Here is a 14,927-nt window from a genome sequence, read left to right on the forward strand (position 1 = left end):
TATTCAAGGTATATTTTTATTGTGGTAGTTTATTCAAGGTATATTTTTATTGTGGTAGTTTATTCAAGGTATATTTTTCTTGTGGTAGTTTATTCAAGGTATCTTCTTATTGTGGTAGTTTATTCAAGGTATATTTTTGTTGTGGTAGTTTATTCAAGGTATATTTTTATTGTGGCAGTTTATTCAAGGTATATTTTTATTGTGGTAGTTTATTCAAGGTATCTTCTTAATGTGGTAGTTTATTCAAGGTATATTTTTGTTGTGGTAGTTTATTCAAGGTATATTTTTATTGTGGTAGTTTATTCAAGGTATGTTTTTATTGTGGTAGTTTATTCAAAGTATATTTTTCTTGTGGTAGTTTATTCAAGGTATATTTTCTCGTGGTAGGTTATTCAAGGTATATTTTTATTGTGGTAGTTTATTCAAGGTATATTTTTATTGTGGTAGTTTATTCAAGGTATATTTTTCTTGTGGTAGGTTATTCAAAGTATATTTTTATTGTGGTAGTTTATTCAAGGTATATTTTTCTTGTGGTAGGTTATTCAAAGTATATTTTTATTGTGGTAGTTTATTCAAGGTATATTTTCTTGTGGTAGTTTATTCAAGGTATATTTTTCTTGTGGTAGTTTATTCAAAGAATATTTTTATTGTGGTTTTTCTTCAATCATTCCAAAATAAGTTAGTCATGATCTTCTGGTTCAATTATTACAAAATAAGTCAGCCATGATCTTCTGGTCCAATTATTCCAAAATAAGTTAGTCATGATCTTCTGGTCCAATTATTCAAAAATAAGTAAGTCATGATCTTCTGGTTCAATTATTACAAAATAAGTCAGCCATGATCTTCTGGTCCAATTATTCCAAAATAAGTTAGTCATGATCTTCTGGTCCAATTATTCAAAAATAAGTTAGTCATGATCTTCTGGTCCAATTATTCAAAAATAAGTAAGTCATGATCTTCTGGTCCAATTATTCAAAAATAAGTTAGTCATGATCTTCTGGTCCAATTATTCCAAAATAAGTTAGTCATGATCTTCTGGTCCAATTATTCAAAAATAAGTCAGTCATGATCTTCTGGTCCAATTATTCAAAAATAAGTCAGTCATGATCTTCTGGTCCAATTATTCCAAAATAAGTTAGTCATGATCTTCTGGTCCAATTATTCAAAAATAAGTCAGTCATGATCTTCTGGTTCAATTATTCCAAAATAAGTCAGTCATGATCTTCTGGTCCAATTATTACAAAATAAGTCAGTCATGATCTTCTGGTCCAATTATTACAAAATAAGTAAGTCATGATTTTCTGGTCCAATTATTCCAAGATAAGTCAGTCATGATCTTCTGGTCCAATTATTACAAAATAAGTAAGTCATGATTTTCTGGTCTAATTATTCCAAGATAAGTCAGTCATGATCTTCTGGTCCAATTATTCCAAAAGTGTTAATTAATTTTAAAGTAAACTCCATAGAATTATGAGCCTTATAAATTCTGATAATAAACCCTTGGTTTGTTTTTGTTTACTTGTTGAATTTCGCGCTATATAATATCAGAATGTCCTTTCGCGGATAAGCGTGATTTTGTAACGTGTCACGTGAATATGACGTAAAGTAAATAATCTATTTTTTACGAGAATACGACGATATTCTCATAACATCCCTAATAACTCTGAAATTCGCTAACAGTTAGGATTATCATCAGAAACAAACGGTACCATGTCCATAGATACCTTAACTATCTTTTCTAACTACGAGGATAAAGTAACACAGATCAAAAGTTATATAAACATCCTGTTTTGTGTGCTGATACTAATATAAGTAAGTACACGAACGTACTTTGATATTCTTAATTCAGGGGGTGTTTTAACCCCTAACCAGCACAATTAGTAGCGAGGGCTGACACTGATGAAGATGGATGAAGATGAGAGGCAGTTGTGTCTTGGATTTTCTTAAATACGTCACTGATTCACTTACAATAGTAGGACCTCTGGTGTCACATATCTGCACACAACTCTGTTGAATGTTCTTTGAGTATTATCTATTTATTCGATATTTTTAACTTATCTGTTCAGCAACGGAGAACTTTAATAACAAGAGAATCGACACTGATCTGGGGCCCAATCTTACTCTTGTTTTGATGAGAAACAATGTTGTGCCAAGAATGAGATGATAACCACGTGCACCTGTTAAAAGAAATGTGAGCCCATGTTACAGATGATGTGTTCTCTAGGGAAACAACTTGAGGTAGAGTGTAGTTGGAATACTTAAATACTCTTATTTTAAATGGTTCTTAGAGTGGGCTGTTCTGGATTATTGGGGATTTATTTAGTCGCAATATGTTGTTCTATACGGGGTGATATTGTAAAGATCATTGGGGATTTATTTAATAACAATATTGTTGTTCTGTGCGGGGTGATATTATTAAATAAATCCCCAATGATCTTTATCACAATATTGTTGTTCTGTACGGGGTGATATTGTTTGACAATGTTCACTTCTAAGTATAACACTCTTCTCTAATATGTTTAATAGTGTTCACTCCTAAGTTTCACACTGCTCCATAATAAGTTTGACAGTGTTCTCTCCTAAGTTTCACACTGCTCTCTAATATGTTTGACAGTGTTCTCTCCTAAGTTTCACACTGTTCTCTAATATATCTGACAGTGTTCACTCCTAGGTTTCACACTGTTCTCTAATATATCTGACAATGTTCACTTCTAAGTTTAACACTCTTCTCTAATATGTTTAATAGTGTTCACTCCTAGGTTTCACACTGTTCTCTAATATATCTGACAGTGTTCACTTCTAAGTTTAACACTCTTCTCTAATATGTTTAATAGTGTTCTCTCCTAAGTTTCACACTGTTCTCTAATATATCTGACAGTGTTCACTTCTAAGTTTAAAACTCTTCCCTAGTAAGTCTAATACAGTTGACTCTTAAGTTTAATACTCCGCTGTTCATTCAAAACTTTGACACTCTCTACAATTCATGCATATGTTTAACACTGTTTGCTTCTACGTTGGACACTCTTCACTGGTAATTTCTCCCATCTTTATATACGTATCTAATAACAACTAATTCCGCAGAGTTAAAAGCTTGAGTTTATCTGAGAAAGTTTTGTCATATTTCAAAAACACTGGAACTATATAATAAAATTATACTTTCTGAATAACTGAAGAGTTATTTTAATATCGAAACTTTGTTTGAGTGATTTCATTTGAGGGTTCAAGCACCGATATTCGTCTTATCCCTACTGACTGAAACTACATAGTTCTTAAAGTTTCGACACTTTTGTTGAGTTTACATATTGCACTACAAAACAACAAACTTAAGTACACAAAGTTTAAATTTAAGTAGAGAGCTTTAGACAGTTTAAAGTTAAGTGAAGAGCTTTAGACAGTTTAAAGTTAAGTGAAGAGCTTTAGATAGTTTAAAGTTAAGTGAAGAGCTTTAGATAGGTTAAAGTTAAGTAGAGAACTTTAGATTGTAGAAAGTTAAGTGAAGAGCTTTAGATAGTTTAAAGTTAAGTGAAGAGCTTTAGATAGTTTAAAGTTAAGTGAAGAGCTTTAGATAGGTTAAAGTTAAGTAGAGAACTTTAGGTTATAGAAAGTTAAGTAGAAAGATTTAGATAGTTTAAAGTTAAGTAGAGAACTTTAGGTTATAGAAAGTTAAGTAGAAAGATTTAGATAGTTTAAAGTTAAGTAGAGAACTTTAGATTGTAGAAAGTTAAGTAGAGAGATCTAGATAGTTTAAAGTTAATTAGAGAACTTTAGGTTATAGAAAGTTAAGTAGAGAGGTTTAGATAGTTTAAAGTTAATTAGAGAATTTTAGGTTATAGAAAGTTAAGTAGAGAACTTTAGGTTATAGAAAGTTAAGTAGAGAGGTTTAGATAGTTTAAAGTTAATTAGAGAATTTTAGGTTATAGAAAGTTAAGTAGAGAACTTTAGGTTATAGAAAGTTAAGTAGAGAACTTTAGGTTATAGAAAGTTAAGTAGAGAACTTTAGGTTATAGAAAGTTAAGTAGAGAGGTTTAGATAGTTTAAAGTTAATTAGAGAATTTTAGGTTATAGAAAGTTAAGTAGAGAAACATATGTCGTGACTGTCTCAACGTTTCGGTTATTAACCTTGATCTTTCTTTATTCAGGAAACATATGTCGTGACTGTCTCAACGTTTCGGTTATGAACCTTGATCTTTCTTTATTCAGGAAACATATGCCGTTACTGTCTCTACGTTTCGGTTATGCCAGTTTTTAAAGAGTACAGGGACAGTTCCATGTAGTATCTTCCTTGTATTCAAAGCTTGAAAGATAACAAAGTTCAAACAGGGTTTTCATACGCTACGGATCTCGTTCTGTGTATTTTACTAAACACTGAGTTTTATATTAGAAAATATAGCTTGTTTAGAGTTTCCTATTACTAATGGAAGGGTAAAAAACAAATAAAGTGCAAATTTGTTCAACAAAAACAACAAATAGTTACAGAAAAATGTAAACACAATAATAATAATAGAGTAAGTATACCAAGAACAGTTTGTATGACACAACTTTGTAAACACGGTAATAATAATAATAGAGTAAGTATACCAAGAACAGTTTGTATGACACAACTTTATAAACACGGTAATAATAATAATGGAGTAAGTATACCAAGAACAGTTTGTATGACACAACTTTGTAAACACAGTAACAATAATAGAGTAAGTATACTTGGAACAGTTTGTATGACACAACTTTGTAAACACGGTAATAATAATAGAGTAAGTATACTTGGAACAGTTTGTATGACACAACTTTGTAAACACAGTAACAATAATAGAGTAAGTATACCAAGAACAGTTTGTATGACACAACTTTGTAAACACAATAACAATAATAGAGTAAGTATATCAAGTAAACACAGTAACAATAATAGAGTAAGTATACCAAGTACAGTTTGTATGATACAACTTTATAAACACGGTAATAATAATAGAGTAAGTATATCAAGAACAGTTTGTATGACACAACTTTGTAAACACAGTAACAATAATAGAGTAAGTATATAAAGTTGTGTCATACAAACTGTTTTTGGTATACTTACTCTATTATTATTACCGTGTTTACAAAGTTGTGTCATACAAACTGTTCTTGATAAACACAGTAACAATAATAGAGTAAGTATACCAAGAACAGTTTGTATGACACAACTTTGTAAACACGGTAATAATAATAATAGAGTAAGTATATCAAGAACAGTTTGTATGACACAACTTTATAAACACGGTAACAATAATAGAGTAAGTATATCAAGAACAGTTTGTATGACACAACTTTATAAACACAGTAATAACAATAATAGAGTAAGTATACCAAGAACAGTTTGTATGACACAACTTTGTAAACACGGTAATAATAATAGAGTAAGTATACCAAGAACAGTTTGTATGACACAACTTTATAAACACAATAATAATAGAGTAAGTATATCAAGAACAGTTTGTATGACACAACTTTGTAAACACGGTAATAATAATAGAGTAAGTATATCAAGAACAGTTTGTATGACACAACTTTGTAACTACTTCTAAACACAATAACAATCTTTAGGTTCATGACATCTTAGTTTATTAGTTCATAAGAGAAAGCCTTAAGCTCACGTGCTTTCTGAATATTATTTGAAAAACTCAATCTCCGGCTCTAACCCTAAATATATTCAAGGTTCTCATATTTAAAATTAAAAAACAAAGTATTAAAATGATTACCCTGCTTTGTCTTGTCTAGGTTCATCTTTCCGTGTTATGTTTTATTCTATTTCCACAGTGGCACAACGGAAAGCCTGCGGACTTATAACGCTAAAAACCGGGTTTTGATACCCGTGGTAGGCACAGCACAGATAGCCCATTGTGTAATTTTGTTTGTTTGTTTTGTAATTAAGCACAAATCTGGAATCCTTTCCAGAAAGGGTTTCCCATTTCTTCATCAATTATACAAATCTGGAATCCTTTCTAGAAAGGGTTCCCCATTTCTTGATCAGTTATACAAATCTGGAATCCTTTCCAGAAAGGGTTTCCCATTTCTTCATCAGTTATACAAATCTGGAATCCTTTCTAGAAAGGGTTTCCCATTTCTTGATCAGTTATACAAATCTGGAATCCTTTCTAGAAAGGGTTTCCCATTTCTTGATCAGTTATACAAATCTGGAATCCTTTCCAGTAAGGGTTTCCCATTTCTTCATCAGTTATACAAATCTGGAATCCTTTCTAGAAAGGGTTTCCCATTTCTTCATCAGTTATACAAATCTGGAATCCATTCCAGAAAGGGTTTCCCATTTCTTCATCAATTATACAAATCTGGAATCCTTTCTAGAAAGGGTTTTCCATTTCTTCATCAGCTATACAAATACGCCGTATTTTTCTCATCCATGGAGTATTTTTAATGTTTTTGTGCGTGTTTGTCATCGTCCTTTTGTAAAGTTTTAACATTATCATCAGCAGAGTATGACCTGTTTCAGTATTATCAAGATCTAAGTGTACTGTTTTAAGTTTATTAAGACTTCACTGCCCTTATTTGGTAGATTTCTAGTGGACTTCTAGAACCCTTGTCACCAGAGCATGCTGGGGGGTTGGGTGGAAGAAAGAGTTCACTGTTTGTCTGCAACCATGCAGATTATAGTGCTCTTATCTTGAAACTATTCACAAACTACACAATTCTTTATGTGCTCATTTTCATTTAGTTCCAATACTTGACGTTTTCGGAATTTGTCTGAATGTCTGTAACCTTTGAAGCTGCGAAAACAGACAGACTTGAAACATTTCATGCCCGGATGTTGGACTGTTTCACGTAAGATTTCAACATACAAACAGAATAAAAATGGGGGTGTATGTTTGTGTGAAATATCTGTATGTTTGTTTAAAGCACTTCATGGGCAATTCCTAACGTTCTGCCACTTTCCTAAAAACAATCTCAACAAAGTTTAAGGGTATTAACAAACAGATATACATTTTGAATCTGATACCGAAAACATTTGGTTACAGTAGAGCGGATACATTGAGATTGGTACTAATACATGTTTTATTTTGATACCGAAAACATTTGGTTACAGTAGAGCGGATACATTAAGATTGGTACTAATACATGTTTATTTTGATACCGAAAACATTTGGTTACAGTAGAGCGGATACATTGAGATTGGTACTAATACATGTTTTATTTTGATACCGAAAACATTTGGTTACAGTAGAGCGGATACAGATTGGTACTAATACACGTTTTATTTTGATACCGAAAACATTTGGTTACAGTAGAGCGGATACACTGAGATTGGTACTAATACACGTTTTTGGTGAATAATCACAAACACAGAATTTGGTAAAATTTATGGACCTCTTAGTTTTTTATTCACTCCTTAAATTTTGGATACAAATTTGTTTCTGTAGTGTGTTAATGTATTTGTTAAGAACGTTCTGTAATGTGTTAATGTATTTGTTAAGAACGTTCTGTAATGTGTTAATGTATTTGTTAAGAACGTTCTGTAATGTGTTAATGTATTTGTTAAGAACGTTCTGTAATGTATTAATGTATTTGTTAAGAACGTTCTGTAATGAATTAATGTATTTGTTAAGAACGTTCTGTAATGTGTTAATGTATTTGTTAAGAACGTTCTGTAATGTATTAATGTATTTGTTAAGAACGTTCTGTAATGTATTAATGTATTTGTTAAGAACGTTCTGTAATGTATTAATGTATTTATTTAGAACGATCTGTAATGAATTTGTTAAGAACGTTCTGTAATGTATTAATGTATTTGTTAAGAACGTTCTGTAATGTATTAATTTGTTAAGAACGTTCTGTAATGTATTAATGAATTTGTTAAGAACGTTCTGTAATGTGTTAATGTATTTATTTAGAACGTTCTGTAATGTATTAATGAATTTGTTAAGAACGTTCTGTAATGTGTTAATGTATTTATTTAGAACGTTCTGTAATGTATTAATGAATTTGTTAAGAACGTTCTATAATGTATTAATGAATTTGTTAAGAACGTTCTGTAATGTATTAATAAATTTGTTAAGAACGTTCTGTAATGTATTAATGTATTTGTTAAGAACGTTCTGTAATGTATTAATTTGTTAAGAACGTTCTGTAATGTATTAATTTGTTAAGAACGTTCTGTAATGTATTAATGTATTTGTTACGAACGTTCTGTAATGTATTAATGTATTTGTTAAAAACGTTCTGTAATGTATTTGTTAAGAACGTTCTGTAATGTGTTAATGTATTTATTTAGAACGATCTGTAATGTATTTGTTAAGAACGTTCTGTAATGTATTAATGTATTTGTTAAGAACGTTCTGTAATGTATTAATGTATTTGTTAAAAAACGTTCTGTAATGTATTAATGAATTTGTTAAGAACGTTCTGTAATGTATTAATTTGTTAAGGTCGTTCTGTGATTTATTAATGAATGTTTTAAGGACGAGCGGTTTGTAATATTTATATTTGAGAACAAAATACATTACAGCATTAAGGTTTGTTTCACTAAGATGACGAATTGTTTGTGACACGCTACATAGTCTGTCCACTTTTTTTCTTTTAGTTAAGAAAGGCAGAAAACATTGACCTCAGACGCCTATCTTATGAGAATTTGATCCGAACTTATTTTTTACCACATTCATTAAGAGTGTGTAAAGATATCATATAGCTCTCTTTTTGTATTCCTGCGCCAAACTTACAAACGTTCTTGAGTAATACAGCGTTGAAACAGTTACTATCTCTCGTCAATCTGTTCAAAAAAATAATCTTTTGGATCTAGTTCAAAGAAATCACAGTACGTTTAGCCATTACCAGCATTAATAATCCCCTTATTACTTACTAATTTATCATGATTAATATTGTATGACATTCGTGTATATTCAATCGGGTACAGAGGCTAATTTGTAAACGAAATGAAAGCTACAAAGGGTAGTTATTACAGTTTCCTCAAGCATAGAAACAGCTTGAACTCTTGGCTTATCTCACACTGTCTTTCTCAGAAGAGGCTTAGTACACTCTGGTAACTAATAAATGCCTTCAAACAGATTTCATGATAACTTTATGCGTGTGGAGACGTGTCTAATTTGATCTCTTTTTTTTTTAATTTTCCATTTCTCCATGAGATAGCGCTTCGAATGAACGAGTGTGTAGTTTTTATTAGGAGTCGTGGATCACGAGTAAAGTTCGTTTTAATAATATTTTAACAACGAACATTTCAATAACTTTCTCTTTAACCGAAATTTGTTAAAACATTTGGATTTTCTTGAAAATCAAGAAGTGTGTTAAAAACATTTTTCATATTTCAAAAGTGGCTTTGAAGATACCTACTTCTGTAATAACAAGCCTTGAAGATATCTTCAAGGCTTGTTATTACAGAAGTAGGTAACTTCTGTAATAACAAGCTTTGAAGATACCTACTTCTGTAATAACAAGCCTTGAAGATACCTACTTCTGTAATAACAAGCTTTGAAGATACCTACTTATGTAATAACAAGCCTTGAAGATACCTACGAAGATACCTACTTATGTAATAACAAGCCTTGAAGATACATACTTCTGTAATAACAAGCCTTGAAGATGCTTACTTCTGTAATAACAAGCCCTGTTTTTCGATCCTCTCTTCAAAAATTTTATTTTGTCCACTTGAGAAGACTTAACCTAATCTATCGCTTTAGTTCTGGTTTCCTTCTTTAAGGAGTCTTAGTTCATTATAATATTGATGGCTTGGTCTCTTCTACTAGAGGTGTTCTGGTCTCTTCCAGTAGTAAGGCTCTTGTCTCATCTAATATTGGTGTTCCGGTCTCTTCCAATAGTAATGATCTGGTCTCTTCCAGTACTAAGGCTCTGGTCTCTTCCAATAGTGGTGTTCCGGTCTCATCCAATAGTAATGTCTGGTCTCTTCCAGTAGTAAGATTCTGGTCTCATCCAATAGTGGTGTTCCGGTCTCTTCCAATGGTAATGCTCTGGTCTCTTCTAGTAGTAATGCTCTGGTCTCTTCCAATAGTGGTGTTCTGGTCTCTTCCAGTAGTTGTGTTCTGGTAGTAATGTTTTGTCTTTGCTGGATGTATGCCACCTATGTGCTCATGGTTAATCCGAACTGTTCTGATGTACTGAACGTCTGAAAGCTTTTCATCAGATAGAGAGAATCACGAATATCTAAACCCTTCGTAGATCATGGCGTGTTTTCTTTATTTCACACTAACACAGTGTCGTGTTTTCTTTATTTCATACTAACACAATGTCGTGTTTTCTTTATTTCACGCTAACACAATGTCGTGTTTTCTTTATTTCACACTAACACAATGTCGTGTTTTCTTTATTTCACACTAACACAATGTCGTGTTTTCTTTATTTCACACTAACACAATGTCGTGTTTTCTTTATTTCACGCTAACACAATGTCGTGTTTTCTTTATTTCACACTAACACAATGTCGTGTTTTCTTTATTTCACACTAACACAATGTCGTGTTTTCTTTATTTCACACTAACACAATGTCGTGTTTTCTTTATTTCACACTTACACTATGTCGTGTTTTCTTTATTTCACGCTAACACAGTGTAATATTTATCTGTATACGTAAGATGTTTACGTAAGATAACATTTTTCTTACTCTTCTCTATGGCATCACAAGGCACATCCTGCTTTATTCTAATCAAGTTCAGCCAATAAAACCACTTTGAAAGCAGCTGTGAGGCGTGGCAAATTGTATTAATTATAATGATTACTTGAAATTTTCAACGCTCTCATATGTATAATAGTGTCATAAACTAGTTATGGTAATTGCTTCGTAATAACAGGTTGTGGTTGGGTTTTGTCCGCATGAATTTTCTTGCCTAGTAAACCATGCTCGTGAATAATATCATCCGTAAGTCAATACTTCAATTCTCTGTTCGAATCTTGTAAAAACGGGTCACAAAGGACCCGCATAATAAAGTCACATGTTTAAATATACCCTGTACAATAAAGAAATTTGTTTGACTTTACCCTGTAAAATAAAGACATTTGCTTGACTTTACCCTGTAAAATAAAGATATTTTCTTGACTTTACCCTGTAAAATAAAGACATTTTCTTGACTTTACCCTGTAAAATAAAGACATTTGTTTGACTTTATCCTATAAAATAAAGACATTTGTTTGACTTTACCCTGTAAAATAAAGACATTTGCTTGACTTTACCCTGTAAAATAAAGACATTTGTTTGACTTTATCCTATAAAATAAAGACATTTGTTTGACTTTACCCTGTAAAATAAAGACATTTGCTTGACTTTACCCTGTAAAATAAAGACATTTGCTTGACTTTACCCTGTAAAATGAAGACATTTGCATCACTTTGTCCTTTTTTTTGCGAAGTCTTTCAGAACCAATAATTATACGATATTTCCTTTAATTAAACAAAGTAAATTATTTTTATGCATTAATACCATTCCCTGGTTTTCTTTGAACAATAACCAGAAACTCACACAAATAGAACAACATACATTTCTGTAACAACTAAGCTTTCAGTCTGAGAAAGATGAAAATCTTTGTTCTAAACAACCATTGTTCTAAACAATCTTTGTTCTAAACAACCACTTTTCAATAAGCAATGAGCTCTGTTTCGTTTTTAAAGACTTTAACGCAAAAAATACAAAATAAAATTATTCATACACAGAAAAAATAAAATAAAATTATTCATATACAGAAAATACAAAATATAATTATTAATACACGGAAATAATGTTATTCACAGAAAATATAAAAAAATTATTATTAATACACAGAAATAATATCATTTACAGAAAATATAAAAAATATTCATGCACAGAAATATAAAATAAAGTTATTCACATACAGAAAATATAAAATAAAATTATTCAAATATAGAAAATATAAAATAAAGTTATTCATATACAGAAAATATAAAATAAAATTATTCATATACAGAAATATAAAATAAAATTATTCATACATAGAAAATACAAAATAAAATTATTCATCCGAAGATATGAGCAGACATCAAAATTCCTTGATTTATGTGTTTGATTTCAAATATCGGTGGTATAATCTTTTTCAGAGACAATGGCACGTGGATTTGGTGTTGATATAAAATTTTAGGTGTTCACTCGATCTAAAGAAACTTGTTTCAATAAAATTAGCATGTGCAATTATGGAAAAAATGACATGGAATCTTTTGAGAAATGTCAAATTAATAAGGTTTCTCAAACCTTCATTTCTAACAACATATACATTCTTATTTGAAGCCTTACTTTGGAACTGTTAACCCTAATCCTCCCTGTTTAAAGAAAAAACGATCATTAAACTTAACCCAATTGTTTCTGTTCTTGTTTTCTAACTCTATCGTTATCTTTTCCATGTAGAGGGCGGAGAAAATGGGATGCCGAGGAGACTGCGTACAGCTTACACTAACACGCAGCTCCTGGAGCTGGAGAAAGAATTCCACTTTAATAAGTATTTGTGCAGACCACGTCGTATCGAGATCGCCGCGTCCCTCGACTTGAGCGAAAGGCAGGTGAAGGTGTGGTTCCAGAATCGCCGCATGAAGCACAAAAGGCAGACCGTAATGAGCAAGAACGATGACAAAGGTGGCTCTGGTTGCCAAGGTGACAGTAGTGCTGAGAGCGTTGACAAGGAGAATTCCCTAGACAAAGAAGAAGGGTTGATTTCAAACCCTCACGGACACGATGACCAGACTGAATGTGCGTCAGAAAAATCGGAGACCTGTTGTGGCCGGAATACCGTATCTCCAGTAGAACCTGAGTCTTGTGTAAAGGGAATGGATCAAAACCCTCCAACTTCTCAAGCGACCAAAACAACAGAGCTGGTTCGCCAAGGAAACAAGCTACCAGCTAATGGAGTGATAACCCCAGAAGGTTCTCCTGTGGCGGTTGGAGTTGACCTCATTCACTCGGAAACTAATTCCTTAGATGTACTCTCTGATAAGTATGGAATGGCTCATAGTTTCCCATTGTTGGGGAGTGCCACGAGTTCTACACTCCACAAACCGGGTCATTCAGCCTATCGATCTCGAGATTCCACCGTTGGAGACAGTCCGTCAGCTGAGTACCCTTGTCCACAGTTAATACCTGTAGATCCTCCTTCCTGCCAGCAGCCACGGATTTACCCTAGTCCTTACTCGAAGGACGGAATGTCCAGTTATACTCATAGTGGTCAGCGAGAACAAACACCACCCTTTGTGTCCTGTAACTATTACAATACACCTCCGCCCACGCACAAACAGCCACAGCGAAGAGTCCATTCGGAGACGTCCTACAACGTGGCAGAAAACCAAGAGGTTTATCTCACTGGCTCCTCCATGCTCCATCCTCCACTAGGACATTGTCACGTGCCTCCCTCCTCTCCGGTGGGGCGCGTCCAACCTCGTGGAACTCTAATGAATTCTAGCATCTCAGACCAACACATGGCAACACACCACCCTCCACCACGTTCTTACGAGAGTGTAAGTCAAACCATATCTCCCCACCAACACCCCCCATCAAACCCACATTCTTACATTCAGGAAGACTACAGCCAGTATGATAATTATAGACTGACCAGTTATGATTCGTACCGAGCAGGGGACGACACAAGAAACTTCGTGTCACCTAACGGTCCAAGCGTGTACTGTGATCTTTCAAATAGCAGCGAGAACCGCACACCAGACTGTAGCGCCACAGCTCCTAAACAGCATTTCTCTTCAAATCCCACGTTTTGTGACCCCACAGGTTCTGTTGGGGACACTGCGAACATTTCTAGTTATAACCCATCTCCAGACCTGTACAACGGTCAGTGTTCGACGAACAGTGAACTTAGTTTTAACTACAGTGGCTATTATGAATCTCGAAATTACGGAGAGAGTCCCTGTGGGACAATACAATTCAACTTCTTCAGCAGTAGTGGCAATGACTACGCAGTTCCAGAGTATTACCAACTAAGTTGACTGTGAATCCAATCAGCATCCACTGTGTTGTCATGATAACAGTTCGTTACTTGGCAACAATACAAAAATCATATTGTAAATATAGAGAATACTTTCAGCTAAAGAAAAAAAGTTATTTGATTCATCAATAAGAATAAAATGTAAGCTTTCATTTTCCAAAAAGTATTGGAAGACATCGCCTCCTGTCAAACAATACTTATACAAAACGAAAAATTACGATTTATTTGAAGTTGTTACTTTGTATCTGTTCTGTTGTTTTCTTTGTTTGTCTGTGTTTTAGTGAGTCCATATTGTTAAACTTTTAATTCATCATCTTTCAGTTAATATTCTTTGAAATTGAACCGTTCTAGGAAACGTATTTGAAAACACTGGGTGGGGTCATCCTACTAAAAAAATAAATTATTACTTAATTACAAATTAATCAATTCAGTTAAGACTTAATATTAAGCAACCAGTCTATTTAATGCTAGAACGTCAACAACAGCATATATAATTATATTTATAGTTTTACTGTTGGAAATAACATACACACTCTGCACATTTGTTTGCATATTAATTAAGTTTGTAGATGTCGCTGCAGTCGTTGTGTGTAAAATAATTTGTTTTATATTAAATTCATCTTAAAGCGATATTAATATACTAGCTAAACTATATTTATTAGAAACATAAAGAAAATGAAAAGTCATACTTATAATGGTTGGAGACGGCTTGAATGGGTAATGAAGAAAACTTTTAATATAAGTTTAACATAACAGCATTGTACGTTGTGTTTTATCCTGAAGTGATAAACAATTATAGTTTAAGTCACTTTCTGAAGTTATAAGTTCCATTTATGGTTTTTAATCAAATTTTTATTATTCTGTAATTCTTGGTACCGTGTCTTGTCCTCCCACCAGTTAACAACATAATCCTTATATTCAACAGATAATCTTCCTATCTAAACGTCTTGGTACCGTGTCTTGTCCTCCCACCAGTTAACC

General features: G+C 32.7%; 1 protein-coding gene across 1 annotated transcript in view; it reads left to right on the forward strand.

The window, feature by feature from the left end:
- The window catches only part of LOC106470729 (paired box protein Pax-6-like), a 17,460-nt gene extending 2,539 nt beyond the window's left edge, over positions 1–14,921 (forward strand). Inside the window, exon 2 of the mRNA XM_013931292.2 lies at positions 12,368–14,921. Within this exon, the coding sequence (XP_013786746.1) occupies positions 12,368–13,947 (1,580 nt within the window). The 3' untranslated portion in view covers positions 13,948–14,921. The remainder of the gene's footprint in view (positions 1–12,367) is intronic.
- The last annotated feature ends 6 nt before the right edge of the window (positions 14,922–14,927 follow it).

The sequence above is a fragment of the Limulus polyphemus genome, unplaced genomic scaffold (genome assembly GCF_000517525.1).
Source record: "Limulus polyphemus unplaced genomic scaffold, Limulus_polyphemus-2.1.2 Scaffold4186, whole genome shotgun sequence".
In the NCBI taxonomy this organism is placed as follows: domain Eukaryota; kingdom Metazoa; phylum Arthropoda; class Merostomata; order Xiphosura; family Limulidae; genus Limulus; species Limulus polyphemus.